Source organism: Ailuropoda melanoleuca, chromosome 12, assembly GCF_002007445.2.
Source record: "Ailuropoda melanoleuca isolate Jingjing chromosome 12, ASM200744v2, whole genome shotgun sequence".
Classification (NCBI taxonomy): Eukaryota; Metazoa; Chordata; class Mammalia; order Carnivora; family Ursidae; genus Ailuropoda; species Ailuropoda melanoleuca.
The window spans coordinates 77,822,418-77,850,272 of NC_048229.1; the positions used below are offsets into that span (position 1 = coordinate 77,822,418).

The following is a 27,855-nucleotide window of genomic DNA, read 5'->3' on the forward strand; positions in this document are numbered from 1 at the left end:
TTTTTAAAAATTGTTTTTATTTCAAAGTGCACTAAAAAAACTGACAGGAATACTCCGAATCAAGTCAAGCCAACGGCATGCCCCGACTTGGAGCAGACAGTAACCGTGGGTAGGGCAGTGCCCACCGGCCCACGTCACTCGGCATGGCACCTGAGCATTTCAGGGCTTGGGGACAGTGCCACCGTGACGGCGGCGGCCAGGCTGCTGGTGCTGACGGTCAGTGAGGACCTGTGCCACTCACCCAGCTGTCCGCGGCCATCAGCGACGACTTTTACTGCACATGAAAGTGACCCTGAAGAGGTGAAAGTCAAGGACACTTGATCTGCACACACTTGCCAAGTCTCACGGGGTTCAACCACTTCGACCATGTTTTTATTGATAAACAGGTATACATATTAAAAGCCTCACACTGAAGCCGAATACACATGTCCACCCCAGACAACAGATGTGCAAATGAGTGCCACACGACCTCTGGATGCGCGTCGTGTCCAGCCCCCTCGGGCCTGCCCCTCTGGCGGGGATGCGGCCCCTCCCCCGCGGCTCACACATGTGTGCAGAGACTCGGTCCATTTCCGAGACCTCCTCCAGCCGGGCGACAGCTGTGTCTCAGGTAGGTCCCCCTGTGGATCTGTGTCAGCAGCAGCAGAAGCCCTGATTAGGAGAGGATACGGAGTAATTCCAAACAGAAACAGAACAGTTCACAGACGAACGGAAAGGCATCAAAGCCAGGGAGGTAAGACCAACTCTTAGCGTGCAGGAAGGCTTGCGGGAGAGCCTCGGACTGGGCCACGGATCGCTTCCTCACGAGTCCCGCAGAACAGGGACAGACAGGCAAGTTTAAGGCGAGTCCCCGAGAAGGGGAGCTGTTTGCTTTCTGGTAGCATTGTAGCTCTGCACCGAACGTCCTGTTTCATCGCTTGTGACGTGGGTAGAGAAACAAACATAAATGATACAAAAAATAAAGCTGTTGCCATCCTGAGTACTCTCTGCGAGTGAGTGAGGGAGGCTCGGAGTCCAGCACCTGTCTGTCTTTGCGAAGTCACTGCGGCCATGCTCCCCCTCCACGCCCACCACCGACATCAAGCTGCAGAGTATGAGGCCCCCAGGAGCCTTCCGTTCTCGTACTGAGGTGCCGTCCACACACTGCTGAGTTGGCTGGACAAAACCACGTCCGTTCCCAGGCCCTCACGCACCCAAGATCTTTAAAATAAAGTTAGAACAGGAGGGCAACGAAGGACCACACAGGAGTGATTGTTCTTTGGATCAAGATATTCTCCAAAATGCAATACATTCATAGTAAACCCCACGGGACGAGGGTCCCATGGCAGCTCTCCCCTCTTCCCTGAAACGTCAGTTTCTAAAAGACAGCTCGTGGGCTGCACGCAGCTATTACCTGTTATGTCACCTAGACAACACTGCCGATTTTAAAGCACACATGCACGCGCACGTACACACACACGCACGCATACGCACAGACACACACACAAACACACACGCACAGACTTGCTGAAAGGGTCAAAGCACGCCTCTTCCAGGGCAGCGGGAGTGAACCTAAAGCCACCTTCACTGTTCAGTGCTCAGATCTTTTGCAAATTCAGTGCAAAGTGTCAGAGCTCATTGAGACCAAAATGCATTTCTATGTAAACGCCCCTTCTTGCTCGAGGGAGTGCACTAATGAAGCCCAGGGTCAACAGGAATGCCCTGAAGCCATTAGTTGGATAATTCTTATTCACTGGATTGACTTTTTTTTTTCTTCATGATTGAAAAAAGCAGCTTGCTGCACAGGATTTTAATCACCCATGTAATATCCCACACAACTTCTTAGAAAATGCAAAGTGTTCTTAACAAAAATCCTAACTGTGCAGGAAGATAATGGTATTTGGCTTCTTCACGTGGCCTCGTACCGCTCATCAGTTGTACAGGTGGAAACTGGCCAGAGCGTCATCCGTCACTGGTTTGGAAAATCTGCCATCTGTGACTATAAATATAGAAAACTCTGCTTGCTGCAAGCAGCTGGTCTGTGTAGGTTCTGTCTGCCCTAATGGTCACAGGTGAGCTGCTGATACCCTTTCAGACCCAAATAAATAACTTAAAGTCTGTTGACAAGTCCCGGCATGACGAGGCCTCACACAGAGAACTCTGGGCCCCCTTTCCTGGGTCTGGTCTGCAGCCGCCCAAACCGGAAACCAACAAAGGGGTTCATCCAGAGGAGTGAGGGGGGCCCCCCGAAGACAGACCGCATGCCCTCCCATCGCAGCCTCCGCTCCCACGTCGGTTTCTCACTCTTCAGCCTCTCGATCTCCTGGAAGCAGAGAGGATCGCAGGTGGGCAGCAGTCCCCGGAGAACCCCCACCACATGCAGGTCGGGCCCCGTGCTCACAGCACAGGAGCCAGCACCAGAGTTTGGAATCCGGTTCCACGTGACAGCCAGATGCTCTGGCAACGTGTGGGCCCTCGGTGGTCAACAGCACAGACCCTCCTTGCTGTGCCAGCCCCCACGGCCTCCTGAGCACATGCAGGCTGCAGCCACCAGCCAAACCAACAGCCGGCCAGTGGCCCCCCGCACACAGCCCGGGCAGCCACGGCAGTAGCAGGAAGGAGCCAGTCCTCTGGGTCAGGCCACCACCCTTTTTCTCATTTGTTACAAATATTTATCAGTGCCTGCTCTAGACCTACAGTTCAAAGGCATGAAGGCAACTCATTCTCGGCACCACCTCACTGAGCTGCTCCGGGGGGCTGGGTCTCCTAGAAACTGGGCATCGGCCTGGCTCTATCTGCCCAGATCTGTTGACTCTCACATCAAAGTGATGCTTGAGTTTGCACCACCCATAAAGACAGGAAGGACAAACACAGATAATCGGCTGAAGCTTATGGAGACTGCCCTATCGATCTCCCCGTTCATACACCCGCATCTGCTGTCGACCCTGGGACTGCCTATTTCCTCAAGCCAAGCCAAGCAGGCCCGCCAGAGAAGGAAGCATACCGTTTCGTCGTTGCATATGGAGTGGATCTGGGTGCCAAACATAACTGCAGTGAAAGTGAAAAACAGAAGACTCTCAAGGCACAGGAAGATCAACAGGATTACAGTCACGGGAGGTGAGAAGTCACTGCATTCTGCGAACAAGAGAAAGCAGGCTATGAGTGGGCCCCAGAGCATCACGAACACCCCGAAGCACAGGAGCGCGTGGTGTTCAGCTCACAGAAGAACCCTCGTGGTGCCCGTCCCGGAGCCAGCCCCAGCGCACCACTGTGCTCGCTCATCAACGGGCACATTCATGGTTCACCACGGGGCGGAGGCGGTCAGCCCTTTGGGGCACAAATCCACTCCGCCAGCTGTCGCTCGGCAGCTTCCACCTCACCCGAGGTTTCCGCGACAGCCATCCCTGTGTCAGCTGTGCACTGACCTTCACGGGAAGCTAGGCGAGAGGACAGCCCCGCGTCCCCACCCTGCAAGCAGCACCTCGCTCGGCCGCTCCCCACGGGCCCCCGGGTGGCACATCTGGCCGACCTGCCACCCCGCCGAGGGAGGGCCGATCAGTGCCCACCTGACTACATCTGCTGCAGTCCGCTCCGATCCAGGACGGCAAGGCCCACACCGAGCAATCCCCAGCTCATTAACCAGAAAATAAACGCGAGGTTTGGTGGAACGACACCCATTTCCAGGCCGTCTTAAACTCTGCACAACTGCTTTGCAGGAACTATGACGTGACTAAGGAGGGACTGTGTACGTGGTTTGAGTACACTAGTGACACAACAGCCAGAAACCCATCTTCTTCACAAACGAGATTTAGGAATTGATTGGAACATCGGTTCTTTCGGCTTTTCCCATTTGGCCCGACAGCATGCGCTTGTGGGAAGAGGACACGCAGTGTGACTCACCAGTCCACTGCCCTCGGACACAGGAAACGAACTGGAGTCCACAGAGAATCAGAGCGTGGACTGAGGACAGAGCTATGTACATCTGGAACAAGACAGAACCTGATTAGCACGTGGGGAGCAATCACGTATTTCTAGGAGCAAAGGCCACGTCCGCGTGTTTACTCTCCCATTTCGCTCATCAGTAAGTTAACGCGGAGAGGGATCCATCGGAGCAGCAGACAGCTGCCGCCCAAGCTCCCGCAACACGCAGCAGGGAAGGGAGTCCTAACGCATTTCAGCAAGACCCTATTAGCGACTGTGACTCAAGGTACCTAAGAGAGAACGAAACCGCATAAAACACCTAAAACAGTCACACAAGCAACACACATTTACTGCTTCCTGCCAAGGACAGCACATATACTATCATTCCAATCCCGAACAAAAGGTTGGAGAGAAACTGGTCTGATGTGAGAATACATTCACGTGCTCCAGGCAAGATTCCAGTTAAAGAACTCAACACTCAGTGTAAGTCACCACACAACTACTTTTACTCACAGTGAAGAGCACAAAAAATCTCTGATTCTTTTCTCCTACACAGTTGTTCACCCACGGGCAGTGATGATCCATTTTCCGAATACACCTTTTGCAAATACTGAAAAGGAGAAGTTTGGTTTTCAGTATTCCATGCTCTGAGAACACACAACCCCAGGCCTCCGAGAAGGGCCTTCTATTCTAGGGAGGGGGCTGTGGTCCCTGCGGTGGTGGGCGCCAGGGCTGCTCTGGGCAGGGCTGTGTCCCTGCAGCGGCTGGCACCTAGGCTGCTCTGGGCAGGGCTGTGTCCCTTGTCCCTGTGGTGGCGAGCGCCTAGGATGCTCTGGCAGGGCTGTGTCCCTGTGGCGGCGGGCGCCAGGGCTGCTCTGGCAGGGCCGTGTCCCTGCGGCAGCAGGCCCCAGGGCTGCTCTGGCAGGGCTGTGTCCCTGCGGCGGCGGGCGCCAGGGCTACTCTGAGCAGGGCTGTGTCCCTGCGGCAGCGGACACCTAGGCTGCTCTGGCAAGGCTGTGGTACCTGCAGTGGTGGGCACGCTCGGGCTTGATGCAGCAGCACTTGGGGCACTTGTAGATCACCTCTCCAGGCTTTAGTTGCAAGCTCTCCATGTGCTCTTTAGTAGCGTTTCCTTTGGGCACGGCCCCCTGCAGTTTAGTAAGAATGTGTTTGGATGGAGAGAAAGAATGGTTTAAAAAAAAAAAAAAAGTAGGATCAGTTTTAGATTTGATACACTGTAAAAGAATTTGTAATGCTGTGGTTGCCACTTAAAGTACATTAATACGAAAAAAAGGGGCGCCTGGGTGGCTCCATCAGTTAAGCATCTGACTCTCGACATCAGCTCAGGTCTTGATTTCAGGGTTGTGAATTCAAGTCCCTTATGGGCTCCCCATTGGGCGTGCAGCCTACTTAAAGGCCAAAAGACAAAAATGAAAAATAACTGTAACTCAGACACGATCAGAAGTTTTACTTTCCATGAAAAGTAGTACATTACACCTTATCCTTCATAAACTGGTCAGTCACCTGAATTCTTTCTAGCTTAATGCAGGACACCCCAGAGGTGAGGTTTGCCTGCCAAGTCATTCCAGCTCAAGGGCAGCTGACCGTTCCTGAAGGGCAGAATGTTCTGTTGACACCACTCCCGTGTCACCCCACTCTAATGGGCAGGGATTCATGATAAGTGTGGCCCACAAGGCCTTCCTATCAGCGGCCGTAGGGCAACACTGAACAGAGTGATAACAAGAAGGACTTTATCTGTGTTTGCAGAGTTGTGCAAGCACCTATCTGCACCTCGTCGGGAGCACGCACGCACACACACACCCGGAAAGTGCGGCCCTGAGCACCTGACCTGATCCGGGGTGGGGGGCGCAGGAGGAGTCAGGGAGGCAATGCTGCACTGGCTGGTGTCCCACATGCCGGCCGAGGTGGAGAAATACGCGTCCATGAAACACGCACTGAGGCAAGAGGTGGAGCGCCGGTGGCCAGGAGCCCTCTGGAGAGCCGGCGTGTGGAGGCCAGGAGCCGGCAAGGCCTGTGCAGCGGGCAGGGAGGGCCTTGTTCTTTGGGCAGTGGAGCTGCTCTGCGAACAACATGTCTGTGGGACGTGACTCCGGGAGCCACAGCGGGGTGTGCCGACGAAGGTGACCCACTGGGGTGGGGGACATTCTACACGAGGTGGGAATGAGACCTCACCTCCCGTTGGTTAGCGCCACGGAGCCTGCACATGGAGCAGAAATGCACGTTGGGAAGAGCAGCCCAGGGCTGCAGAGGGAGCACAAGCCTGAGGAGACTCAAGGTGGGAGTGAACAGTGGTGGGGACGGTGAGGGACTCCTCAAAGCCCAGATGCCCAGGCTGGCGCCAGGGCCGGAGATCTGAACCTGTGCGAGGTGAGGGCCAACATCCATACTTGACAAGCTCAGCAGTGAGTGTGCTGGGCCTGGAGACTGGGGACCACTGGCTCCAAGGTCCCCAGCAAGCCAGACCTAGAGCCCTGTGAGCCAGCAAGAGGCGAGGCCTCCAGGAGGCGCCTGGCCACCCAAGGACAGGAGGTGTGGCTTCCAGCCCTCCCTCCACCACAGTGTATTTCCCTCCACGCAGGTACCTGTCCCTTCACCGTCCTAACACAGGGAAGCTATTCCAGTCAAGATTCTAGCATTTCCTAACACTCCAATTGTCTCCTTAGAGAAGCTTAAATAGTTAAAGGTTTAAAATGTTTTGGCTTTGAAAATTTAAACCAGAATGTTAGGCAAGACATTTTACTTAATTGACCTACCACAATTTGGAGTCTTTAATCAAGTTTCCTCCATTGATCCAGGAGTCTTAAAGATACAATGATTTTATAAATCCTGTAACGTTGTGCACGTTCTTGGTGACAGTTCAACAGTATACGTTTCCATAATAGGAGGAAACGGACCAGATTTTACAATTCCACACACCTGAATGTTTATGTACTCTTCCACAGTCCTATGATCTACTCCAGTGCCCTCTGGAAAGCAGAACAGGCCAACAACTGCCCATCCTTCCCAGGGCATCCCTCAGACTGTCTCCTGATGCCAGGGCAGGTGGGGCCTGACGGCTGGAGGCTCACACGTGGTGGTTTGGGCATCTTCTGGACCCTGCTCGGAGACCTTCTGGGTTGCTGCTCAGAACCCTGGGCAGGCAGTAGAGCTCCTCAGGGCCTCCAGATGACCCAGCTGAGGCCCTGCAGCTGGGGACCAGCACTGAGATTCTGGGTCTCTCTCACTGTGCTTTCATAGAGCAGACGGCAAGCAGAAGGCCGGGTGCCGTCCCCCGAATCAGCACCGAGGGTCACGCGGGTCATGCCCAGGGGAGGGCCCGTTTTTGCTCGCACCAGTGGGGCCGGCCACTCTTCTCACCATCCAAAGAGCCCCGGAGAGCGGAGACACGGTCGTCAGGCTCACATTCCTACTCCAACCACCGTCAGGGTGCGTCTTCTAAAACCCATCTTCACGTTTCATCCCCAGCTCCCTAGGCCAGCCGCGCCTTTGGGTGCCCCACTACCCCGAACAGCATTTTGCTCTACTGCCGCCTCTTCCAGTGCCCTGTCCCCTGCGCCCACCTACATCCACCTCTCATCCACTACATGGAAGGAACCAGATGCCTGCCTTTGGGGACAGGGCTCCCAGCCAAGGCCTATATCCAGGGAGATTACGCTTTGCAATGTACTTTTTTTCTCCCCCTGCCCCGTATCTTTCCATCTTGTCTCCCCGACTCCCTGTCATGCATTCTGAATCCCCAGGACCTACGCAAGGGCCAGCTGAGCACGGGGCTGTCCCCGAGACCTACAGACTCATTTACAAATGCCCAGGGGACAGGCAGAGTGTGACAACAGGCACAGGGGTGTAAGCTGAAAACTCGAGAGTGCAACGAAAGCTCTGAGACAAAGGCCTGTGTTTCTTCCACTAAAACATCCCAAGTGTCACAGAGACTGAGATGTAAGGCACATGTCAGCCAGTATCAGAGCGCAGGCCTTACTGCAGCCCTGCTCCCAGCGAGGAGGAGCAGGCGGACCGAGACGCCGAGGCTGCCGGCGCGGCCACACATACACTGAGGGGCGGCCCGGCCGCCCCGCGGGAGCTGCTGCATGCGCAGCTAGGCTTTCCCAAAGAAGAGCCCTTCCTCTTTCAATGTCCATGCAAATACTTAAACAAATCAACTTAGAATGTGTGCAATTTACTTCCAGATGCTCTGGGGAGGGGAAGAGAGAGAGCAGGGAGGGTATCACTGACACAAGACTGACCAAGAGGGGATAATGGAGTTCCCGCTCGACTTCTGTGTTGGAAACGGCCTATAGGAAGTTAACAAAAAGGCAGGGACTTTGGTGACAGGCGAACCTTGTTCAAAGCCTGACTCTGTTCCCTGTGCAGCCAAGGGGTCTTGTTTTCTGGTGTGGACTGACCACCCACCTCTGCGAGCTGCTGGCAGAGTACCGGAGGGGCGCCCTCCGTCGCCGGGCACCTGGCAGATGCCGGCTCAGAAGGTGGACATTCGTGAACACAGACCGGGGTCGAGGACAGCAGGCTCTAGGTTATAGGTGGTCTTTCTCAATTTTAAGTCCTCAGTGTGTTCATGAATGTTAAGATTGGTGAAAGTTTCACCTTCCCATAGTAAGACCCATCACCTCTCAAGGACCCCATCTTCCTTCCCGCTCCTCAGAGCCAGGGCCTGTTCTCAAGTAACAACGTGAACCAAAGCCAGCCCTGGCACGGATCAGTTGGTCCTGCTCCCTCGTAAAATGCCGTGTGGTCCCCGTGGGGTCTGTGCCCTGCCCTGACGTGGCATCTCGGTTCTAGTTCAGCCCAAACTGGACCCTGGGATGGTAAAGTCGTGACCTGCAAAGATAGCAGACTCCCCATGCTGAGGGACAAGTAGCAGACATGTGACTCTGCTGGGCCATGCGCTCTCTCCTTCAGAAATGTGGATTTGACCCTTAGTGATTCCAATCCGATCTGGTCTGTGGGGCTACCCTTCCTCACCAGACAGCAGGGAGAGACAGATGCCCGAAGGACAGAGGAAGTGCAAGGAGCCTGTCCCGCTCTCCCGTTGGTCCGCCCTGACAACAGCCCCCACAACCCTGTTCCACGGCCTGTCAGGGGCCAGGTGTGTCCTTGCCCTTGGGCTCCTCAGGCTCCCTGGATGTCCCCAGTTTTGGTGACAGTCCAGTGGTGTCTGTAGCTTGCCAGCAGAGTCCTGACCTGTGGCACGGCTGAAACAATGACATCAAAGGAACAAAGGACTGGAGTAGACAATCCTCCAAAGAAGATACCAAATGGCCAATAAGCTCATGAACAGATGCTCCAACATCATCTGTCATTAGGGAAACGCAGATCAAGATCACAGTGAGACAGCGCCTCGCACCCATCAGAGCTGCAGTCGTCCGAAAGATGGACAAGAGCCTGAGGACGTGGGTAAGCTAGGCACCTCACACGCTGCTGGTGGGGACGTGTTTGTGTGGTGGACAGCAGCCGGGAGCTCTTCCAGCAGTTAAACACAGAGTTACCGTGGGATCCGGCAATCCCACTCCTGGGCATCTACCCGAGCAACATGGAACAGATGCCTGCATGCGAACGTTCATGGCAGCAGCATCCCTAACAGCCAGAAAACGGAAGCAACCCAAATGTCCATCGACTGATCACGCCTAGGAACAAAATGTGGCGTATCCATACACTCGAACATCCTTTTGCTATAAAAAGGAATAAAGTTCTGATATGTACTACAATGTGGATGGTCCAGACATAAAAAGCCCCATATGAGAGGATTCCATTTAGACGAAGTGTCCAGAACAGACCTGTCTGTAGACAGAAAGCGGGCTGGGGGGATAAAGGGACTGGGCAGTGACGGCTAAGGGGTGCAGGGCTTCTCTTCGGGGTGATGAAAATGCCCCAAAATTGACTGTGGTGGTGGATGCCCAACTCGGAATACATAAAACCCACTTTACTGCACTCTAAAAGCATAAGTTTTGTGGTGTATGAATTCAATTTGAATTCAAACACTGATCTCCAAGACCCCAAAATCTTCCTCGACCTTGGAACTCCCTCCCGACACTTTGTCCAGTGTTTTCTGTAGCGACCCAGCAAGGAGAATGAACGTGCCCACAAGGGAAGGCGCCGTGTCATGCACACACCTTCTCCCCACCCCTGCGCCCCCCCAGCTCTTGGGCCTTCCTCTAAGCATTAGACCTCTTCCTGCAGAAGGAGGGGGTTTGGGACAGGAGTTGGACTGCAGGGGTTACGAGCAGGGTTTCGCTCCCAGAGGGAGGCTTGGCTGTGTAAAAGGAAACGAGGAGAGGGCCTCTAAGAAGTCTATGAGGGGACATCAGATTGGGCTGTGGTCAGAGATTGCACAATCTTTGTGAGGTGACGCTACGAAGCCGCCAGCAGACCTTGTGTCTCGGTCTGTCCCACGGCGCTGCTCCCTGCTGCGCACCGGCTGGGTCACTAATACCATCTTCTGCCCAAGATCCCCACTAGGTAAGGAACAGAGTGAACAGCGTAGGAAGAGCCCCTGTGACAGGAATTCAGATAGCAAAAGTCAGATAAATGTGCACATAAACCACATTCTGTGGACCGATCGATATCAGTTCATCCTCAGACTCCTAACCTTATTTATAAAAAAAAATCTGTACCAACAAGGTATTAACTTTTTGGTATTTTCTTCAGAGAAAGCTACCAACAGACACGAACTGGGTAGATGATAATTCACCACTCAGGAGCCCCCCGTACCAGTAGCTGGAAACCGCGGTTTTAATGCTGTGGAAAGCAGCTCCACAGGGACCACCTGGAGGTGCCGCCTGTCACTTGGCTCCGCTGACGGCGGGCACCTCTCCCCGGGGCCCTCGGCATCTCCTCCAGGCTCTGCGGCGAGCCTGGAATCCACCATCTGGGGATGACTCCTGGCTGAGCTCTGCCTACCCTGAGGAGATCTCAAGCCTCAGAGAAAGAGCCTTAAACCCAACACAGAGGTTCTGAATCCAGTGGCCTTCAGACGTCAGGGAGTAAAGGGCAGTTCACGGTGATAGGTCTGGCCCCTCCTTACTTTCACAGAACCTGATCCCCAAAAGAGGCCAGTCTACGGCCCTTGTTCTGCAGACAACACACCTGAGGCGCTCTCTCCCGGTGTGCAGAGCCTGCCCGCTGCGGTCACTCCCCCTTCCCCCAGTCCCGACCCACCCCTGCTGCGGCCAGTCAGGTCACTAGGGAGTCCCTCCTCCGCTCCCACACGGGCTGGACCTTGACCCTCCAGCAGCTACAAGGAGACGCTGGCCTCAGACTTCAGCTCATACGGAACAATCAGAGAATTGTAAAGCTACAAAGAACTTCAGATTAGTTAAGCGGTGAAATCTAGAACCCACATCTCTGGCTGTCAGTCTATTCTTTAGAGGAACACAGTATCTAAACCAGGAGGAATTTATAAATCATCTAGTTACAATCTCTCCATCCATACAAACCGCACAACGGGATATTTTCCATTTGTGCATGGTGACATCATTTGTGTTTGAGCAAAGTTTATTCTCCAGTTAAGACATGAAAAATGTGGGGTCCCTGGGTGGCTCAGTTGGTTGAATGTCAGACTCCTGGTTTCAGTTCAGGTCAGGATCTCAGGGTCATGAAATTGAGCCTCACATGGGCTCCATGCTCAGTGGGAAGTCAGCTAGAGATTCTCTCCCTCTGCCCCTCCCCCTACTTGTGCATGGGCCCTCTCTCTCGCTTGCTCTCTCTCTCTTTCTCAAATCTTAAAAAAAATAAAATAACCATGAAAAATGTGGGACGCCTGGCTGGCTGAGTCAGTGGAGTAGTGACCCTTGATCTTGGATCGTGAGTTCAAGCCCAATGTTGGGCACAGAGATTACTTTCAATAAATAAATAAATTAAAAAAAAAAAAAAACGACATGAAAAACGCCATAAGCCTGTACCGAGGAATTAATAAAAGCCTGAGGCCATAGGGACAGGAGGCCCTTCGCCACAGGGTCTGTGGCACCACACGACCAGACACGAGGAGAAGTGCGAGGCGACGGGGTACTCACGGGGTCGGTGAGCATGGTTCTCAGGTGGGACGACAGGGCCAGCACCACTAGGCAGTTAAACAGGACTCCATTGACCACGGAGTACCAGAAGTCTTTGGAAGGCAGCAGCATGACGAATGTTACTACAAAGTCTGCATAGACGACCAGGAGCCACGTCATGACGGCACAGATCATGCCACAGCCGTCGCGGATGAACCAGACCCTGTCTGCCACGTCGGCCTCCGAGGAAGAGGAGGACGAAGAGTCGTAACTGTCATTTTCAGCCAGGAGAGGATGATGTTCGACATCCCGGAGCCGGTGTCCTGATGACGGCATGATTTCCCCGGCGCACCCTAGAGGGGAACAGACAGGGCCGATGAGGCGTGGGGGACACGCACACGCTTGCTCACATGCCATCTGAAACCTGATGGGTTCCTCTGCTCTTGGCTGTGTAAATACATAGAGCAGAAGACAATGAACAGGATCTGAACTTCGCATCTTCCACCTTAGTGACTAGTCGACAGCCTAGGACACTATCAGCCCCACCGTGTGGGTGATCTGAACTTCGCATCTTCCACCTTAGTGACTAGTCGACAGCCTAGGACACTATCAGCCCCACCATGTGGGTGATGCCGAGACGCAGGCACACAGTCACCTACAGCCAGCCACAGAAGCGAAGACAATGGAAGGAACAGGCCAGATGCAGACTCCCAGCCCTGGGGGAGACGAAGCCAGTGGCACCGTGGCCGCCAGCCTCGCCACCCAGCCTTGGCTGCTCCATGTGTATGGAGCCCTGGCCCCCGAGCCCCCCCACGCCATGCTCTGCTGGCGCATGGACCCTGGAGCTCCAAGCTCCTGTCCGCCTCCCCCCACTGCTGGGCTGCGCGCCCCGACCGTGCCCGCTGTAGCGCCGGGGCCGCGGGTTATGGTGAGCTCGCCCTCAGCTCTGCTCTGTTTCTGGAATGCCTTCCTCTGCTTTCATCGCTTACAAGTTTTCTTCACTTGCTCAGCCATTCTTTCAGCTCTCCTTCCCACACCTTTCCTGTACTTCCTAGGTACCTGATATCTGAGCGCACACAGGGGCTGAAGGACTCACGAGAAACTTTTCCTGGACTGCTTTTGACTGCTGCTTTAATGCACACCCTTCTGTTACCAGCGTGTGACCTACGAGTAGCTGGAACATAAGGTGGGGGACGTGAGGAGTCCGTTCATCAGACCTTGAGGAGTTCGTACAAGGGACAGAGAAGCACTGACAGCATTTATCAAATGGCCCGAGTACTTGCTCAGCACCAGAGCTCCAGCGAGCGCCCTCCGTGTGAAAGCCTGGCCTGCCGCGGTGGAGCGGGAGCGGGAGCGAGGAGGATGCCCCGGGGCTGCCACAAGCCCTCCCTGCACCATTTTTCCAGTCTGGGCTCGGCTTCTTTTTCATCCCACGCAACTGGAGCACAGCGATGACAACAATGAACACACAAACCTGTGGACAGAGGTCACGCGGGAAAACATTTGCAGAATTCCCTCTCAATGTACTAATCTTCACTGGTCCAAGACAGACCTGAAACGGCTTCCCAGTCAGTAAAATAACCTTGCTCTTTGGTCTGACAAAAATAGCTTAAGGTTTTGTAAGTGAAACAGAAGAAACTCAAGATAAAAAGAACATGGATGGGTCACCGGCAGCCGTCCGTCCGGCTGGCATCTGCCGAGGCCCCCACCGTCCGTCCCAGCTCATCTGCCGCCTTCCCCCGCAAGCACCGTGACGGTCTCCTCCTTCCACATAAGCCCTCCGCGCCCCACAGGGCCTGACTTTGCTCTCTTGCAAGCAAGCCATCCTGAAAGGTTCTTCTTCCTCTGAAGAGCACACTCTGTGGAGGGTTTCTGAACACCAGACATGACTACCTGAAGAGGACAGCAGACCCCGGCTCTGCCCACACCCCGGCCCAGCCCCATTCTGTCAGGGGCCGAGGCAGTGCCGGGAAGTTTCCTGCCCTGGAACTCCCAGGCCCAGCGCCTCAGTGCTGCCTGCAGCGTGCAGACAGACCCCTTTCTACTTTAAGAGAGTCTGCGTGTCTCATCTCCTGACTGACTCACACGGAGGGTCTGGTCTTCTCTCCCTGTGGTCCCTTTCGGGGTGTGCCTGCTGTCGGGCCCCCAGCAAGTGCATGTTTGTTATCAGGCAGAAACAACAAGAAACTGGTCCCCTGGGGTGCCGGGTGGCACAGCGGTTAAGCGTCTGCCTTCGGCTCAGGGCGTGATCCCGGCATTATGGGATCAAGCCCCACATCAGGCTCCTCCGCTATGAGCCTGCTTCTTCCTCTCCCACTCCCCCTGCTTGTGTTCCCTCTCTCGCTGTCTCTATCTCTGTCGAATAAATAAATAAAATCTTAAAAAAAAAAAAACAAAAGAAAAAAAAGAAACTGGTCCCCTTCTTAGATTCAAGTAGTTTCCTAGTGATTTCCATACGAGGGTTTTCGTGAACCCTAACTATACATCAACCAGCACCGAAGCTGGAAAATTCCTCCGACCAGAATTCGTTTTGCTTAAGGCTACTGCTCCAGCGGGACACTGCACGTGACAAGTGGGCGCCTGCTTGCTGGGCAGTAAGACAAGAAGCTATAGACTAGTTTTCTGTCCGAGCCTGTCTGTACAGTCTCAGTTCTGTCCAGAAAGCACGACCTGCCAAGTCCTCTAGAGGCATGCACAGTGAGCAGGGAACCAGTTCAGCCCAGCCTTCCCGGTGGAGATGCTGGTGACCCCCCCCCCCCCGCCCCCTGCAGAGAGCAGGGTGTAGCCCTGTCGTGGCACGCCCCTACCCAGGCTGCAGACCGCAGGCCTGCGGGAAGAGAACCACAAAGACCCCGGCACTGGGCGCGGCAGGAGAGCCCTCGACAAGCTTAGGAGGGTGTGGATGCATGATGTCCGCGTGCAAATGTTACAAAGCCGAATTTGTACAACCCACCAGAAGGCAATGGGAAAATCATCTGATACCCGAAAGTCACTGTATTTTCAAGGAAACAGTCAATGAACACAGCAGGGTACGGCGATGGATTCAGTCTGCAGCCCCCTGCGCGGGCATTCTGCTGAGTCACCGTGTTTATCCTTCATGAACGCAACAGGAAGGGCGGGGAGGAAATGAAGCACCAGCCCCTTGGCACGGAACCGTCTGCGCGTGCTGGAAACAGCAGAGCAGGCCGCACGGCCATTTGCGACGTGACACCAAGTGCACCAGTCGCTGGGGTCAGGGTGCATCTCTTTCCACACTCGGTGCCACACTGCCATCCATCTCCTTCTGAGACCATTTCTGAGAGAAACCAGAAAGCACCACGCATCAACCAACACACAAGCAGATGGGGCATCAGCATTTTTTGACTTTAATGGCCGATTTAATGGGATTCTGTCCACACTCCCAAACCTAAACTTAGTTTATGCTCACGTTAGAGAAAGCCCAGTTTCCCAGAACATGGCGAGCACCACAGGGCATTGCCACGACTTGAGGGGACGGCCATCGAGCTGCACTTTCCACACGCCTCATCCTGTAATACCTGCTGATAGCTTAGAAATCCACTCCACAGAACTCCCTCAGGGCAGGTGGCGAGCCAACCGAAGCTGGCAGGTAGACCGTCTTTAGCACCCATGCTGCCCTTTCCACACATGCAGTCGGCGTCTGTGGCAGACAGGGAGCTGCAGTCACTCGCTTACCTCACAAACGATCTCGAAACATTACTCGGACATCTTGCGCCTTTTCTTCAGGATCTTAAGGTGCATAGTGTCCTATGTGACGGGATCTGAAAGGTAACAGACTCTAATTAATTCGAAAAGTGACTTATTCAATGACAAAAGTAAGTAACATTTCATAGGAAAGGATTAATTTGCAGAGGAGATATAACCAGCGTAACATTTTACACGTGAGGTTGTCATTCAGAACTATCCTTAACCATGAAATCATTACTCCTCGGTGTTTTCATTACTAGTAAACTATGAAATGACTGACAATCCTGAAAGTGAAATCATTTACTCAACATCTGCCCATCTTACCCTCCTGCTATCTGAGCCCTGGCATTAAATACAAGTCCAGAAGCCAAAATCTCTTGAGAAAGATCCCCAGGGATCATCCAAACCAAACCTGACCAGCCTGCATTTCAAGTCAACAAGTGTTTTAGCAGCCACAGCAAAAGACTTCCAGGGAAAATGGGAGAGCGTGAGGCCACGAGGAGAGCGGTGCTGGATGGGATGCCAGGCCCGCTGTGGGAGCGAGCAAGGCACAGGAAGGCAAACGGGGACCGAGTGAGGCCATCTACCGAAGGAAGAAACCCCCAGTTCGCATCTCCTTCCCGGCTCCCCCAGGATCACTGGCAGGCGGCAACCAGACACGGCCTCTCCAGAAGCACGCATCTGGCCTGAGAGAAAAGGCCTAAAGATACCAAGATGGGGGGGGACCCCCAACATAGCTAGTCTTTATTTCCACCACAAATGTTTCCGTGAGGTTTTTTAAGCTGTCCATTTATCTCCAGCCTTACTGAAATCTAACTAACGTGCAACACTCTGTATGTTCTAGGTGGGCAGCAGAACGCCTGGACTGACATGGAGGTCAGAGATTTTGAAGCAAGCCCAAAATCGGTCTCATGAGAGACAGAGCCCCAGAAAGAGGGCAAAGAGGAATTCAGAACAAGCAAAATGCAGAGAGAAACCTTAAGAATTAAGACATTATATCTGTGAAACAAAAGAGGAACATTCTGAGAACTTCGTAGTTACTGAAAAATAAAAATGAAAGAAAAAAAAACTGGATGAGAGATGAGGAACTCTCCCAAAAAGAGAATTGACAAAGACAGAGACCTCGGGAGAGAGCATGAAATAAAACTAGCTGGCCCATGGCAGCAGGCCCTCCCGCCGCCAGTCTCGCTTCCCTCCTGGCCGCCCCCTCCATTCCTACCCCGCTTCCTTNCCTCCATTCCTACCAAGAGATGATTTTTCTGCTTAAGCCAACCCTCCGTCGGGATCTATCTTTTGAAACCAAGACCCCTGATTAGGACAGCAGGAGGCTGGTGTGGAAGGGGCGGGTCAGCAGGTGGCAGGGTACTTTGCCCGAGGCCCCTAGTCTCTGCCCCCAGCCAGACGCTCCGGGCAGAGCGGAGGCCGCTCTCTGTCCGGCCCCGAGCTTGTCAGGCCCCCACCGCAGCCAGGCTGAGTCATCCCCTCTGCCCCACAGCCACTGCAGGACTCTGGAGCCGCTTCTCCCTGAGCACGTACCCGACGGCCTCCCCACCTGCCCTCCCACCGCCACCCGCGGGTCCAGCTCGGAACCCAGTTCCCTTCTGAACGTCTGAGGAACACGCGTGGCCGCGACTCCACACTGCCGACACTAATGCAGGTGACTTTTTAAGGACAGTATTTACATAGTGACTCTGCTCTCGGGGTATCTCTGCAACAGCCGACAGTTATGAATACCTAATAATATTCCGAACTGCTCTCAGACAAGCTTGTGTAAAACAGAAGAGGCTCTGCAAGATGCAAGGCGGCTCATCACAGACCTCAGGTTTCCAGCAGAATCTCTACAACGAGACCAAATCGCCAACTGCTTTTATACATTTTAAAAAGTAACCAACACAGCAACCACTTCGAAAAGCGGCCTGGCACCTTCTCCAAGTTGAACACCCGCCCTGAGTCAACAATTCCACGTGCAGGTATTTACGCAGGAGAAATGATTCTGAACACAGAGCTGCCCGCAGCCACTTTACTCATAACGCTCCCCGAACCCGAAGCAGCCCACGCGTCCACTCCAGGAGACACACGAGGGCACAGTGCACAGCAGCAACAAGGAAGCAAAGTAACGAGACGTGCGACCCCACGATGACTCTAAAAGAGGTTATGTCATGTACATGGCACTTGAAACCAGGCAACATTAATTTATCCTGAAAGAACTCAGAACAGGGGTTTGAGCACTAGGGGAATGGCTGAGAAGAGCCCAAGGTAACTTTCTGAGGGGACGGGAATGCCCCGTATCCTGACAGGGCCACTGGTGCCACCGCATGCTCATCTGTCAAAACAAAAGTCAACGAGCTGTTTAAAAAAAAAAACCCAATCACCAGTACACTTAAAACTGTACATTTCATTGTACAGTAACAACAACAACAACAACGAACAGGAGAAAGATAGGGAGCACAGGTACAGGTGCTGGTGGGAAAGGTGAAGAGGAAGCCAAGCTCTAGCCAGATGCTTCCTCCAGAAACTGCTCTCAGGGACCGTGATGTCTCTGACTGACTTCTGTCTGTATCTTCACACGAGGTTTTTAGCCTCTTCCCTTACTTTTTCCTTGGCTATAAACAGACAATGTATTCTCAAATACAGACTGAAAACAAATAAACAAAAGACATCAGTATTCTTTGGTGATCAGTCCCTAAAAAGAAGAATCAAGAGGGGCGCCTGGTTGGCTCAGTCAGTACAGCGTGCAACTCATGATCTCAGGGTTGTGAGTTCAAGCCCAGGCTAGGTGTAGAGATTACGTAAAAATAAAATCTTGAAAAAAAAAACAAGATACAATTACTTTCGCTATTGCAATAAAAAGAATGTCTACCCTAGAGTCTGATACTCATGTTTATATTAAAATGCTGTTTAAACTCATTATGGCTTTACTATTCATACACCCACTGATGACCTATAAAAAACAGGAATAAGCAACTCTCTGCTTCAGGCACAGAAGCAGCATATGAGGCAAACGCGAGCCATGAGATCTACTTAATTCAGACGTGGAGAGAGGGGAGCTCCAAGCACCATCCTCTCCACACCAGACCCCAAGATATACAACCAAAGACAGGAGCTTTAGCCCCCAGGAGCTCACAAACCAGCAGAGGTGGGAATCAGGCCAGTGAATAATGTGCCAAGTGTTATCCCCGAATTAGGAGCGAAGTGTGATGAGGGAGAGAGATGACAACTTCTATCTGGAGGAGCCAGAGAAAAGTGTCAATAAAGAAGCCAGTGTGGCGGGCCTTGACAGCAGGCAAGGTACAGACAGGAGGTGAGAACAGCATGAGGAGGCCCAGGTGGGAGCAGAACGCATCGAGCTGAAGGGCCTCAAGCTCAGGGTGAAGGAGGGTAGGGAAGGACAGGAGGGGAAGGGCGGACTGACGCCACTCACAAAGTACTCAGAATGCCCAGCTAAGGAGTCTGGAAGTCTGGACCCATTCTGTTGGTACGGGCGGCACCAGACCTTTGGTAAATAGACAGATGTTTTAAAAAATAATTGGTGAGACCAAGGATGGAAGGAGGAAGCCGGCCAACCAGGAGGCTGCTGCCACCACCTAGAACAGAGAAGGCACCGGCCGGGGCCAAGAGGGGAGCGGGGCCTGCAGGGGACAGAGAGCCCTTACGGGAAGAAAAAGCACAGCAGGGACGCACAGCAAGGTGTGGCTGGGCCACAGCACAGGGAAGTGAAAGGACTCGGAAGCAATCCTGCCCTGCCTGCCTCTCCCGGAACGTGGGAACCACAGACTAAGGGAGAGCCCCCAGAGACTGGGGCTCACGGAATTTGAGGTGCCTCTGGAATAAACTAGCAGACAGTCATCTGCCCTCCTGCTACTCTGTCCTAGAGAGACCCCAGCACAGAGGGACAAAATGGGAAGAGACGTGACCACCCAAGGGGCCACAGCAATGTGGGGCTGGAGCTCTGACAAGAGTCCAAAGAGCCAGCAAGGGAGTGAGGGGGGCCTAAGAGCAGGGAGCTAAGAGCACGAAGGCTGGAGCAGTCAGTCCCCTCAAAGCAGGCGCCGGGAGAAGGTCAACAGGGACCTTTCCCTAGAAGGTTCGGTCAAGTGCCATGAGCGTGGGAGACTGGGTGGTGAGAAAATTAAAGCAGCACCTTTGCAAAGAGGCAGTTAAGTCTCGGACACAGGCGGCTAGAAGGCGACGTCGAGGGAATCCAGCTTCTCAGCCTCTGCTCTCGTGTGTGACCTCCTGTACCGCTACATGGCGATCCTTAAGAAGTGCCGCTGACTCTGGGGTAACGAGGCTGTGTCGCCGCCCCCACCCCAAACAGTCGAAAACCACGTATAACTTCTGACTCCCCCAAACTTAACTCCTAATCACCTACTGTTGACCTGAAGTCTTATGCTGACATAAATGACCACTGAAAGCAATTTTTGTATGTGTTCTTTTGACAAAGTAAGCAAGAGATGCAAAAGTGTTAAGTAAACCCTAAGAGAAAATACATTTACAGTACCGTATTGTATTTATCAAAAAAAAATTCACATATAAGTAGCCTGTGCAGTCAAACCCATGTTGCTCAAGGGTCACCTGTACTTGGTCTCCCCATTTGCACACGGCTACCCTGGACCCACAGGGTTAAGTCCCCGCCAACCCCCCATCTCCACACAAATCCCACCACACTGCATCCTGCTTTGACCATGGCTAGCTTTTAAAAGCCGAGGACAGCCCCCAAAGCGATTTAATGGAAACAGAACGAAGACTATCTGTGCGGTGAAGCCAATTAAGCTAGCAGTCTAGGAAAAGAGAAGCTAAGAGGCCCCGCCATGCTTGCTCCTGTTTCCTTTTTCTTTCTCATCCTGTACTTATTTGAACTTTTCTTGCAACTACAAAGATAATTTAGGCTCACTGCAGTTTTCTCTTTTTGAAGAATGAGTATCCAAGTTTGCAGACTCAGGGGGATGACCCTTCTTCCTGAGATGGAGGGAGCAACAGCAGGGCGTGTGGGGCGTGTCTACAGGGAACCATGGAGATGGACTGAAGCTAAAGCCGTTCATATTCTGTAACACCATTTTCTGAGCAAGGAGTCAGGAGTGGGTTGGGGGCAGTATAAGTGCAGGAAGCATCTGAGATTGGAGAAGGGACGCTGTGGGGAGGACAGCCAAGGAAGCTGCGGGCCCAGGCAGTGCGGCAGACCCCTAGTTTCTAACAACGTGATGGGAGTGGCTCGCCCTGCTGTCCAGAAGTCCAGCTCGGCACCCAAAGGCTAACAGGGCTGGAGAGTAGCCAAGATGATAGGAGAGAAAACTAGGGTGTCAAAGGCAAGACTTGAGCTGAAATGATTCACCGGGGAGTGAAGGATGAAGGCGAGAAGCCTGACAAGCCAGGTGACCGAAATGTCCAAGGAACTAGAGTTCCTGGTGCGACTAAGAATCTGGTGGGGAGGAAGTGACAAGGTAGCCAGGTCGGACTGAGGCTGGGTCAGCAGGGCAGCGGTAAGAACTCAGCGGAGGCACCACCCAGGGTAACAGTAAGATCCGGCGGGTCGCAACCTGGAAGGGAACTGAAGGGGAGTGAAGGGGAGTGAAGGGGAGTCTAGCATGCCTGTCCTGGGGGCATCAACCTTCAGCCTGGATGCTAAGTGAGCCGGGACCCAGTGGGAAGACTGCAGACTAGCTGAACTTGCTGAGAGAATGGAGCATTCAGATAATCTGCTACAGTGTATTTATGGCAATTACGTTCTCAAATGTTCTTTCTGCCAGTTTGCAATCATGAAAGATTTAGCTTGCGCTTTCAAACCCTACCAATAATGTATGCTGTATGAAACCACTATCTTCTCAAATTATTGAATCTAAAGAACAGAATATTAACCTTAAAGGAAAAAAACCAACAGAATATTAAGCTAACAAAAGCCAAGTCTCCATAACATGCAGGCACATTACCCATACTGTGAACAGTAAACTTATTTAAGGTTTCTAGAAAGGTCTTGCACACTAAAATAAGGAAGACTGGCAAATGGAGGAGTGCACCCATGAGGGGCGATGGGACTTTGAACGGAATCAATCTCATGAAAGGGGGGGCAGGGCAGCGCTCGGTCTTCTTTCTTCCCCACTGGCCACACTTCAGTATCTTACTGGGTCCTTTGTAGACACTCGGTATTGGCAGTGCCCAGGCTCAACCCTGGCTTTTCCCTTTACCTACGTGTTCTCTTTAAATGATCTTACGGGCTCTCGGGCCCACTGTCACTGCTGAAAACACACATATCCAGGAAGCCCCCAAACCAACCGTGCGTCACTGAGTATGTCCAGCTGGCTCCTCAGCAACTCCCTTTGACCCCAGACCCTTACGATCTTCCCGGCTCCATGGGGGCACCTCCAGCTAGGGGTCAAGGTCAAAACACAGGAGTCACCCTTCATTGACCTTCCCCCACCTCCCCATACTGAACCCTTCAGCAAGTCCTGTGGGCAGTCCCTCCAAAACCACCCCCAATCTGACCTCCTCCCCCTCCCACCCAGCCAAACCAAGGCCCATGGGCCTGGCACTGGGCAGTCTGCAGGGCGCCTCCTACGCACACTCTGTTTCTGCTCTCACTGCTGCCCTCACCCCACAATCCCCACCCATTCAGCCCCGAGTAAGTTTTCACAGATAGAAATCAGATCACGTTCCTCCCTTACTGAAAACCACCTAGTGAGTGCCTCTGCACTTACAATAAAATCCAAAGGCCTCCCTGTGGTCTGAAGCCCTACCTGGCCCACAGCGTGCTGACCTCACTTCTTAACCCTCCCCACCTCGCTGGCTGGCTGGCTGCTCTCTCGTCACCTCCACACGTTCCCGCTGTGTCCCGGCACACCCCCAGGACGCTCCACCCTTCGCACCCATCTGTGGAATGAGTGAGAGGACCAGGGAGCGTGCCTGAGGAAGCCCACACGAACAGGAAGGGGATCAAGTGGGATCTGGCACGGCGGCTGAGGTCAGAGTCTGGGAGCCTTGGGGAAAAGCAGTCGGGGAGAAATGTGGAAGGGGGTTAGGGGAGAGGGGGAGAAGGGGAGGAAGAGAGAAACCCACTTGCAGGGGTTTTCTGGGGGAGTCTCCATTTCTGGGGTGTCACCCTGTGTGTGCAGGCTCGATGAGGTGGTCTCAAGGGCATGCTCACCCATATGCCAGAGTTCTCGCTGTTATCCCTATCCTAGAGCCACAGCCTGACTCTGAGAGTCACACGAAGCAGCTCTTTTTAAAAATCCCAGGAAGGTAAATGAACCCTGAGGAATTCTAAATCCAGAAATAAAAAGAACACCAGAGTTCCAAACCTTTCTAGGTGTCCTGTCCCAGGGACCAGCTGAACCTCCATCAGGCTGGTGAATCCCAGCCTCTTTCCAGATGCTCCTAAATAGGGTTTCCTTCTTTAAAATGAAACTTTCATAACATCAGACTCAACCAAATCCGAAACACTACGAACATCTGACATGCTACTAATACAGCTAGCTAGCTGTCAGATGCAGATCAATGACAACCAAGGATTCCAAAGGAAAGGAAAGGAAAGGAAAGGAAAGGAAAGGAAAGGCCAAGTCCCACTACCCGTCTCCTGGCGCCGGGGGCTTCACGGGCATCAGTACGTCGGAGCCAGCTGCAGCCCGAAAAGCAAGGCGCTAGTGTCGGCTCATCTTAGACACGAGGAGATGAAGCCTTCGAGTGGCAGGACCTTGCTCAAGCTCATGGCCAATAAAGGGTGGACGCAGGACGGTCTTGACTCCAAAGCCCATGTTCTTCCATTAAAATACACCGCCTCCCAGGGCAGTTGGTTTTAGAAAATGCATTCTGTAATGAATACATTCAATTAGGGACTATGGAACTCTGAGAATTCAAAACATTTCAATGAAGAAATGATACTGTAAAAGCCTGTCTCGAGAGACACTGGAAGCTTCTCTATTGTGACTACTCCCTGCTTACTGCGTGCTGCAAATAAACTGCACCCTCTCCTAGAATGGCACTCTTTCCAAAGTACCCGCGACACAGGGAGCTGGCCTCTCCCACGTTCTGAGAGCACTCCTCAGGCAACCAGTATTCATTAAGTACCTTTCACTCCCTAGACACACAGCCCCTCACCCTTCCTACCTGAGTGAGGACACCTCCTGCTCAGGGCTCTGCCCCCTCCCTTCTCACCTTTCCCACAACCAAGTTTAGGCACCCTCACCTCTGGCAGGTACCTCTGCAGAATCCTAATATCAAGGTCTCCAGGGCTACCCACGCTCCGTGTAGCCCCAAATCACAGTGCGGGTCACAAAGGCAGTCCGGTCCAAAACCTGTGAGCCCTGCCCGCAGCATTCGAGGCTCCACTGAATCTGGCTCCCCTACCTTTTCAGGCTCAGTGCTGGCACTCTCTTCCACAGGGCGCTCATGCTACTCCCCTCGCCATGCCCTTTCACCCCTCTGTGCTTCTGCTCCTGCTCTTTCCTCCAAGTAGAGGGCTCTCACTCTCTGCCCAGCCAAATTACTCATTAATCAAGCAGCCCCCACTACATACAAGGCATCGTCAGATGACTTAAGTGTTTTCAAAACTGTAAGATGCTGTACCAATGTACAGCATTATCTTGGGCCCACATGGAGTCTGCATTTTTTTAGACAATACGGTTCTATAAGGCTCTACAAGAATGGAATAAAACTTAGCAGTAAGGAGAGCCACGAATAGCAAGACAAAAACATGTTTGTACATAGAGGCAAGAAGTCAGTGAATGGGAAGAAATTAAAGAGGCAAAAGTGAAAGGAAATGCCTAAATGCTTGTCCCATGACAGGCAGGGCAAAGTACAGACACAGAGTTCACCGGAAGATGGGATTCTCTCTTCCTCGGAGGCAGAGGAAAGAAAAAGACTGATGGATATTGAGAAAGATTTTTAGCCAGAAAAGACTCAAGGTTGAGAGAATTCTCCCAGTAGCCTCTGTCTCCTCCATGTTCTAGAAGGTAGTCATTCGTCAGTGGTAAAACAAAAGAGTGTATTTTTAAGTAGAAAGGTACCATGAAAGAAGGAAGGATGCTGTGTAATAAAAAATATATATATATATAACCTTGACCAAAACAGATTTGGCCTTTGGCCTTGGCTGACAATCCGATTCAGGGTGGGAGCCAGCCACACCAGAAGACCAACAATGTGACTCAGAGGGGGGCTTTGGGTCACACAGTATCAGCATGGTCCATTAATGAATCAATTACGCTTATGAAATGGAACCCCAATGACGACTGTGAACACTGAGGTGCCTGTGAGTTTCCCTGGTTGGCAGTACCCTGTGCACACCATCTCATATCAATGTTAGGAATATAAAACATTCTGAGTCCACAGAGAGAGGACAACAGAAGCTTCACCTCTGCTCCTTCCTCAGACTCTGTGCTAGAAGCACTTCACTTGGCTGATTTTAATCTTTATCCTTTACCTGTAATAAACCACAACCGTAAACATAACAGCTTTCAGTGAGTTGAGTCCTTCTAAATAATCATCGAACCTGATGGTGGTTTTGAGAACCCCAAAACTTGCAGCTGATGTCAGAAGTGAGGGTGGTCTTGCCTCACTGCTCCCTCTAAACTCTAGAGGGGACTCTCACAGTTGGCCTCAACACTTAGATGCTACAGCTGAAGGGTCACACAGCAAGTTGTCAATACCGACCCTGGACACCGGCTTTGTGGCCAAAAAGGAATGTAATGAGTGTTTAGACCTTATGCTCTGCTCTAGTGTTTAACTTTGTTTTTTTAACAGAATAAGGAGTATTACTTTTATAATTAAAACATTATTTTTAAGAAACATAATCCCAAAAAGCTGCTTTAGGAAAATTACCTTGCAGAGCTGCCCGACATGAAGTGGAGCAGGGCAGCTCCCAAATCATCAGGAAATCTACTTCCCAATTCATCCCAAACATTAAGTTCCTATGTAAACTTCTTTCTAGTCCCATTTCTCAAATTACCGAAAACTGTATTATTTATACCGCTAAAAAGTCCTAACAGTTTCAGTAGGTATGTAGAAGTCAATCCATACTTTTGACTGAATCAAGACTAAGTTCCTTTTAGTACTTTTGGTCTCACTGAGCGGCCACTCTGTTCATACTAATGCTTGGCCTTTCTAGAAGATGATTTCTGCTTTTATAGCAGCAGAGCTGTAACAGTCCAATTTGCACACTGTAATCTGAGGCAGGCTCTGAGCCATTAGTAGTGACATACTTCTGCACACACTTTACCCTCTTTGCTTTGAGCTGAGACATCTGCATAAAAAGTTCCCACGGTTGTTTACTGAGTTCCTGAGGAAACCACCTCTCAAGATAGTCTTGTTCTCCTCCCTTTCTCAACTCAAAAGTCAAGGTGAACGCACCAGTCTAACTCCCCAAAATACACAACCCAAGTAACTTCAATAACTCGAACCCTTCTATCTTCCAGGATGTTCAAGAAATGCAATTTAACATTTCTGTTTCATCCCATTTTTTCCCCAAATATCCCAAGAGCCTTTCACATTCACCGAGTTCTGACCTCCTAACAAACGAAGTTAACAAGGTGACTTTTTAAAAGCTGGCTTTAGGTAAGTACAAGTTGTAAAACAAGGTCAAAGAGATTAAACTTGTCATCTGTGAGGTGAAGTGTTTAGGAAGAAATAGCTACTGACCCAGATTTCTAGACCATCTGAGACAGGAAGGGTAAAACAGATAAATACACGTGCAGTAAGTACATACACCACGCAGACTCACTGCACAAATGGTCAGTAAAAAAGGCTACAAGCCAGCTACCTAAACACTCCTATTTAACTACCATCATAAACTAGTTATTTACAAGCTAATAAAGTTTGTCCATCACAGCAAAGAGCCTTAGTTCCAGCAGCAATGACTCCTCGGGAGAGATGAACCTTGGCGCAGCAAGAAGAGATGCAGACGTTGCCCTGAAGGCTGACCTGATTGTCCGAGATGCCCTGTCCTGCAACCCCCACCCCACCCCAGAGAGGCCACTGACGGGGGAAGGGAAGATAACCAGGTAGATGGGCAAAGAATAGAAGCGAATAGTTCAAACTTTTTAAAAGGAAGGGAAGAACAGAAGCATTCGAGAAGCCACGGGCGATGTTCAAGAAAGCCCATCGTAATACATGCCTACAAACCACTCTTTACAGCTTACAGTAGGGTTTTATAGTCACTCTCTCTTTTGGCCCTAAGAACAACCCCGTTGTTAGTTTATTAGAGGGAGAAACCCCGGCTCGGAGAGCTGGGTGTCATGCCCAAGGTCAGGCAAAAACCTGGGGCTGCAACTCGGGCCGGATCCCGAGAGATCAACGAAGGAGCGACGAGGAGACACCTGGAAGGGAAGTCAAGCGCAGGCACAGGGGTGGCACACAGGTGCCCGCGAGGAGCTCGGGAAGGTCGCAAGGTGCGCGGTGGGTGGAGAGGGCGCAGGGGGCCGAGGGAAGGGCAGCCGGGGACCGGGAGTGGCCGGGGGTCCGGGGCGTGAGCAGCCCTGCCCGGCCCCTGCCCGGCCCCAGCCCGCCCCAACCCGCCGCACTCACCCGAGGCCCGGGCGGGGTCGCCCGGCGCTGCGGCTCCTCCCGGCCTGCGGCGGCGGCGACTGCAACGGCCGAGGCAGGGACGCATCATGCGGCCGCGCTCATGGCCGGGCCGGAGCGGGCCCCGCGGCTGGGTTCGGGTGGGTGCCGCCGGGCCGGTCGGAGGGAGGCTGCAGCCGAGCACACACGAGTGCGCGGAGCCCAGCCTGGAGAGCCCGGCGGCGCGACCCCCGGAAGTGAACCCCACGAGGTCAGCGGCACCGCGCTTGCGCAGTTCCGGCCGCGCCGCTGCCGGCTGCGGAGAGGGTGCTTGAGGCGATTGGTGGGGACTTGGAAGCCGGGATCCTCGCGGAGCCGAGAGTCTTGAAGACTAACAGTTCCTTGTGAAAGGCGGCTCTCAGTCGAAAGCTCCTCTCGCCAAAATAAAGGGATCCATCCAAACTGAAGTCCGGAAGAGAAAGGATGGGGGCTACGGGCTGCCGCACAGTCCAAACTGCGCCGTTAGGTTGTCAAATTCAGCGGAGCGTTCTTGTCCAGGCGCCCGAAGCCCGCGGTGTCGTCCCAGAGCCAGCTTTAGGTGTGGCTTGTACGGTGTGCGGAGCGAGAACTCCGAGAATGGGGAAATAGAGGAGCGGGAGTAGAAGCGACTGAGCCAGAAAGCACGTGGGGAAAAGGGGAAGCGCACCAGACTGGGGATTCCTGGGCTGCGCTGAGCCTCTAA

The 27,855-nt window shown here is 52.7% G+C and overlaps 1 protein-coding gene across 3 annotated transcripts; it reads right to left on the reverse strand.

The window, feature by feature from the left end:
• ZDHHC7 (zinc finger DHHC-type palmitoyltransferase 7) lies at nt 1–27,701 on the reverse strand. 3 transcript variants are annotated; one of them, XM_034639680.1, is made up of 9 exons: nt 27,138–27,701; nt 15,618–15,703; nt 14,907–15,219; nt 11,946–12,277; nt 4,924–5,048; nt 4,414–4,510; nt 3,880–3,961; nt 2,984–3,114; nt 1–2,302 (listed from the first exon to the last, which is right to left on the reverse strand). In XM_034639680.1, exons 4-9 carry the CDS (start codon nt 12,258–12,260, stop codon nt 2,126–2,128), a joined length of 927 nt encoding a protein of 308 aa, XP_034495571.1. In that variant the 5' UTR covers nt 12,261–12,277; nt 14,907–15,219; nt 15,618–15,703; nt 27,138–27,701; the 3' UTR covers nt 1–2,125. The 3 variants fall into 3 exon arrangements, with proteins under 3 accessions (XP_034495571.1, XP_034495570.1, XP_034495569.1); XM_034639679.1 differs by lacking the exon at nt 14,907–15,219; XM_034639678.1 differs by lacking the exons at nt 14,907–15,219; nt 15,618–15,703; nt 27,138–27,701 and adding an exon at nt 14,878–14,900.
• Between the last annotated feature and the right edge of the window lie 154 nt (nt 27,702–27,855).